Here is a 2727-nt window from a genome sequence, read left to right as displayed (position 1 = left end):
AAAAAAAAAAAAAAAAAAAAACGAGAATCCGATCAAACCAAATACATCATCTTGTTCATGCTATATATAAAACAAGAAAAAGATGTCACATTGCACATCTTATATATTCTACATGACCCGATTTTATGTATTATCGAATAGAAGAAAGTGTCCTGAATTGACTTACACGCAAAAGCCAGGAGAGCCAGAGAGGTTATGGAGAAGCAATGTGAAGTTAGCATTTATTTTATCAGAACATCCAGCTATGATTCCATGAAGCATTATGAACGGAACTGAAACAGAGACGTCAACCATGGCTAAGAATGCAACCACCACCGCAACACAAGACCACTTTAAACCTTTCTCCATTGTTATTAAAACACCAAATATACGAAAGTTCCGATTGGCGTGTATGTTTTTTCGTCTCCAAGAACTTTTGAGATGGGCATATATATATATAGGGGAATGAATACAAAGAGCGTCATGTGGTTGGATTAGTTGCGGCCAAGTAAAGAATTAGAAAGAATTAGATGAAACAATGGACGGTTTTGATTGGTTTTATATTTCCAGTATGAAATGGACGGTGCTGATTAGTTGATATATATTCCTGCATGAGCGTCAACTTTTTTTAATTGGTTGCATTTTCATTATCAACTTTGATTGCATTTTCAATAACTTCTTCTCTAATGATATTATCTCGTTGCCCCCTTTAGTACGTACGTGATATGTATTTTTAACATATTTACTACGGTAATTTCATATTACATTATTTGCAATATCTCATAGATCCAATCATAGTGTATTCGAACACATTGATCACAACGATCATATAGTGAAGAATACTCCAGAACATGTTGATCACAACGATCATATAGTGAACTAAGTGAAGAGTTAATTTTAAGCTCTCATCATGGCAGTGCAGAACTGTTGTAGTCATGGTTACACAAGAGTCATATTTGAAGGAGAGAACAAAGGAATTGTGGATTTGGTAAATGGTGAAAATCTTAAATTTGGAGCCTACAATTGGATCAGAGAAGTACAAGTTTGGAAGAGAATATTACAAGAGATCAAGTTTGAAGGACAATACTTGGGAACCTCTTTAATCACCTTTTTATAAAATAAGAAAACAAAATTTGTTTACATCATTATAAAATAAAAAAACTCAAACTGCTCTTTTATAAACCAAACAGATCTATAATTTCGTTCTAATTATAAAATCTAAACTCTAACCGCCTTATTTGTAAACGCAAACCGACATATAATTTTGTTATAACTGTAAAATCTAAACCTTCATCACTTCATTTGTAAACCCAAACCGACATATAATTTCATTTTAAATGTAAAATCTAAACCCTCATCACCTCATTTGTAAACCCAAACCGACATATAATTTCGTTCTAATTGTGAAATCTGAACTTAATTCTCATTTATAAACCCAAAGCGATATATAACATCGTTTAATTGTAAAATCTAAACCAACCCAATTTTAACTTTCTTTGATTAAAAGTATACAAAATTTGTTTCCTTAATTTGTTTTAATTTTTAATTTAATTTTGATTTATTTTTAAATGAAATATTAGATAGAAGATTCTGACTGGTTGAAAGGGGAGGAGGTGAATAGAAGCATTCATCTTAGGGGTGAACATAAGTATTTTTGTTTAATTGTCTTCTTATAACAGGTAAATAATTTGCTAAGAATTAAATATCATCTGAAATACAGAATAATAACCTATCATATATATATATATATATATATATATATATATATATATATATTTGTTCAAACCAAATCTTGATTACTTAAACCGGGTTCGGTACATCGAATAGCAACAAGGAGCGTTTTGCCAACGCATCAGCTTCCTTGTTGAAATCGCGAGAAACAAAAGAGAAAGTAACAGAGCTAAACATAGATGAGATAGCAAGGATATCGAAAAGAATCCCATGGAGTTCCTTAAGAGGAGTTCCCGATTTGATTGCGTCAATGATCATTTTGGAATCAGAGGCAGTTGAGATGTTGTTCATACCCCGCGAGTAGGCATCAAGGAGGGCATGGTAGATAGCACTAGCTTCGGGAACAAGTGCAGATCCGCAGGGAGTCAGAGCGGTCGACCCCGATCGGTTATCTTCCCCTTCGATACTCGTGAAAATCCAGCCTAAACCGGTGTTCTTTGTCTTTTTACTCCAGGCTGCGTCTGTATGACAGCAGGCATCATCTGATTGCATCGGGAGAGTTTGGAGTGGGGGTTTTACCTTGCTTTTGAGTAATTTTGGTTCCTGCGCAAAATTCCACTCTCGGGCTGCCCTTAGGGCTTGGGTTAGAGTCTCCTCCGGGGAAGAGCTTTTTTCCTGAAAGAGAAGCTTATTCCGGGCTGTCCAAATCGTCCATATCACCCAAGGGGATAAAGGTCCGGGTCCAATTCCACAAGGGGGAAGGGTAATGCACTATGTCGATTGTTCTAGCAGACCGCGGAAAGATGATATTGGTGCTTGATCGAAAGGTGCTTTGAATGGGGCCAGTTTCCATATCGTGGATGCGAAACAACAGTGGAGGAATAGGTGGGTAGAGGTCTCCTCAGCTCCACAGAAAGGACATTTGGCATCGGTCTGGATTCCTCGACACTTCAGAATTTCTCCCAGCGGTAAGGCTCCTCGCATGCCCTTCCAGAGGAAGAATTTAGTTTTTGGGGATGTATTCAAATTCCATATTGCATTTGACCAGTTAAAGCTTTGTGGTACATGGGGGTGGGG

General features: G+C 36.5%; 1 protein-coding gene across 2 annotated transcripts in view; it reads right to left on the bottom strand.

Moving 5' to 3' along the window:
* LOC104772022 (palmitoyl-protein thioesterase 3-like) overlaps window positions 1–348 on the bottom strand; it is a 1867-nt gene extending 1519 nt beyond the window's left edge. For both annotated transcript variants that reach the window (XM_019242167.1, XM_010496664.1), the window contains exon 1: window positions 167–348. In XM_019242167.1, coding sequence (XP_019097712.1) covers window positions 167–348 — 182 coding nt within the window. The remainder of the gene's footprint in view (window positions 1–166) is intronic.

Source organism: Camelina sativa, chromosome 20 (genome assembly GCF_000633955.1).
Source record: "Camelina sativa cultivar DH55 chromosome 20, Cs, whole genome shotgun sequence".
Taxonomy (NCBI): Eukaryota; Viridiplantae; Streptophyta; class Magnoliopsida; order Brassicales; family Brassicaceae; genus Camelina; species Camelina sativa.
This window is presented reverse-complemented; position numbering and strand designations above follow the sequence as displayed.